Source organism: Terrapene carolina, unplaced genomic scaffold, assembly GCF_002925995.2.
Source record: "Terrapene carolina triunguis isolate 2854851 unplaced genomic scaffold, T_m_triunguis-2.0 Scaffold35280, whole genome shotgun sequence".
NCBI classification, from domain to species: domain Eukaryota; kingdom Metazoa; phylum Chordata; order Testudines; family Emydidae; genus Terrapene; species Terrapene triunguis.
Window position 1 is genome coordinate 6,539 of NW_020699631.1, and position 1,290 is coordinate 7,828.

A 1,290-nucleotide genomic window follows, 5' to 3' on the forward strand; every position below is an offset into this window, starting at 1 on the left:
GGGGCATGCTTGGGGGGCAGGCCGGGAGGTACAGAGCGGGAAGGGGCGTGCTGGGGGGGCCGGCTGGCGGTGTGCTGCAGGGGGCAGGCTGGGAGGTACAGAGCGGGAAGGGGCGTGCTGGGGGGCAGGCTGGCGGTGTGCTGCAGGAGGCAGGCCGGGGGGTGCAGAGCGGCAGGGGCAGGAGGACAGGCCGGGAGCATGCTCTGGCGGGGCCAGGCTGTCATGTGTTCTAGGAGGGGATTGCAATCCAGTTTGACAGAGCTCCCCAAAGGCAGCACTTCCAGGCGCTTCCCACCATTCCTGTTAGGGGCAGGAGGCTGCACAGTACATCAGTAGCAGAGTTGGGCCTAGCCCCCAGGATCGCTGACATCCCTGTCCTGAGCCCTAGCCCCTAGCCCACATTCCCACCCACCGTGAGGAACAGAACCCAGGAGTCCTGAAGGAACTTGGGGGAGGAGGAAGGCAATTCCAGATTGAAGTGGGTGCCTGCCCACAAAATCCTTGCGTATCCAATTCATGGCATAGCTTCTCCTCCCCATTCTCAGGGGTTGTTTATTTCCTTACTCCCAACAGCATGGCTGGATGACTTTGTGGCACTGAATAGTGTATGAATGCTAATGCAAGGGGAATCAACCAACTCACATGCTTCTGGGCACAGGCTGATTGTCACAGGGATCAGGAGGGAATTACTCCCCACCCTCCATCTATAGCCCTGCGTCTGCCCAGGTGCATCCCTACCATCTGCAGCATCAGTTACTGGTCATTGCTGGAGGTGAGATTCTAGGCTAGACAGACCAGTGGCCTAACCCATCCTACGTCTCTATTGCCAACGTAGATGACAGCACAGCAGATGGCCCTATCCTCTGCTGAACAGGCAGACCTGTTGCTACAACGGGTGCTTACTCAATTCCCATGGAGATGAGGGAGACAGCAACCACCAGCAGATCCAGGATGTTGAAGTAGTTCCGGCAGAAGGACCCCTTGTGAAGGAATGCACCGTATGCGGTCATCTGAAGGGGAGCAGAGGGGAGTTAATGGGAATGGGGCAGATCACCTCTGATCCTCTTTCTTTTTAGTGACTGCTGCTCATGAAAGAAGCCAGATTGGAGCCCTGGACACTTAAGTCCTCTCTAGATCCACAGAATAGGCACAGTAAAGGAAGCTTATCATGTACCACCGAGCCAGCGAGCCTCAGCCCCACCCCACAGGAGTCTCTCCAGGGAGTTCATTCTCCACAGCCCGTTCTTGGCCCAGCTGCCAATTGTGATGGTGCTTTTCTCATGCAGACAC

The 1,290-nt window shown here is 57.1% G+C and overlaps 1 protein-coding gene across 1 annotated transcript in view; it reads right to left on the reverse strand.

Moving 5' to 3' along the window:
* LOC113405386 (voltage-dependent L-type calcium channel subunit alpha-1S-like) overlaps nucleotides 1-1,011 on the reverse strand; it is a gene marked incomplete at its 3' end in the record, with an annotated part of 6,013 nt that extends 5,002 nt beyond the window's left edge. Inside the window, exon 1 of the mRNA XM_026646568.1 lies at nucleotides 904-1,011. Coding sequence (XP_026502353.1) covers nucleotides 904-1,010 — 107 coding nt within the window. The remainder of the gene's footprint in view (nucleotides 1-903) is intronic.
* Between the last annotated feature and the right edge of the window lie 279 nt (nucleotides 1,012-1,290).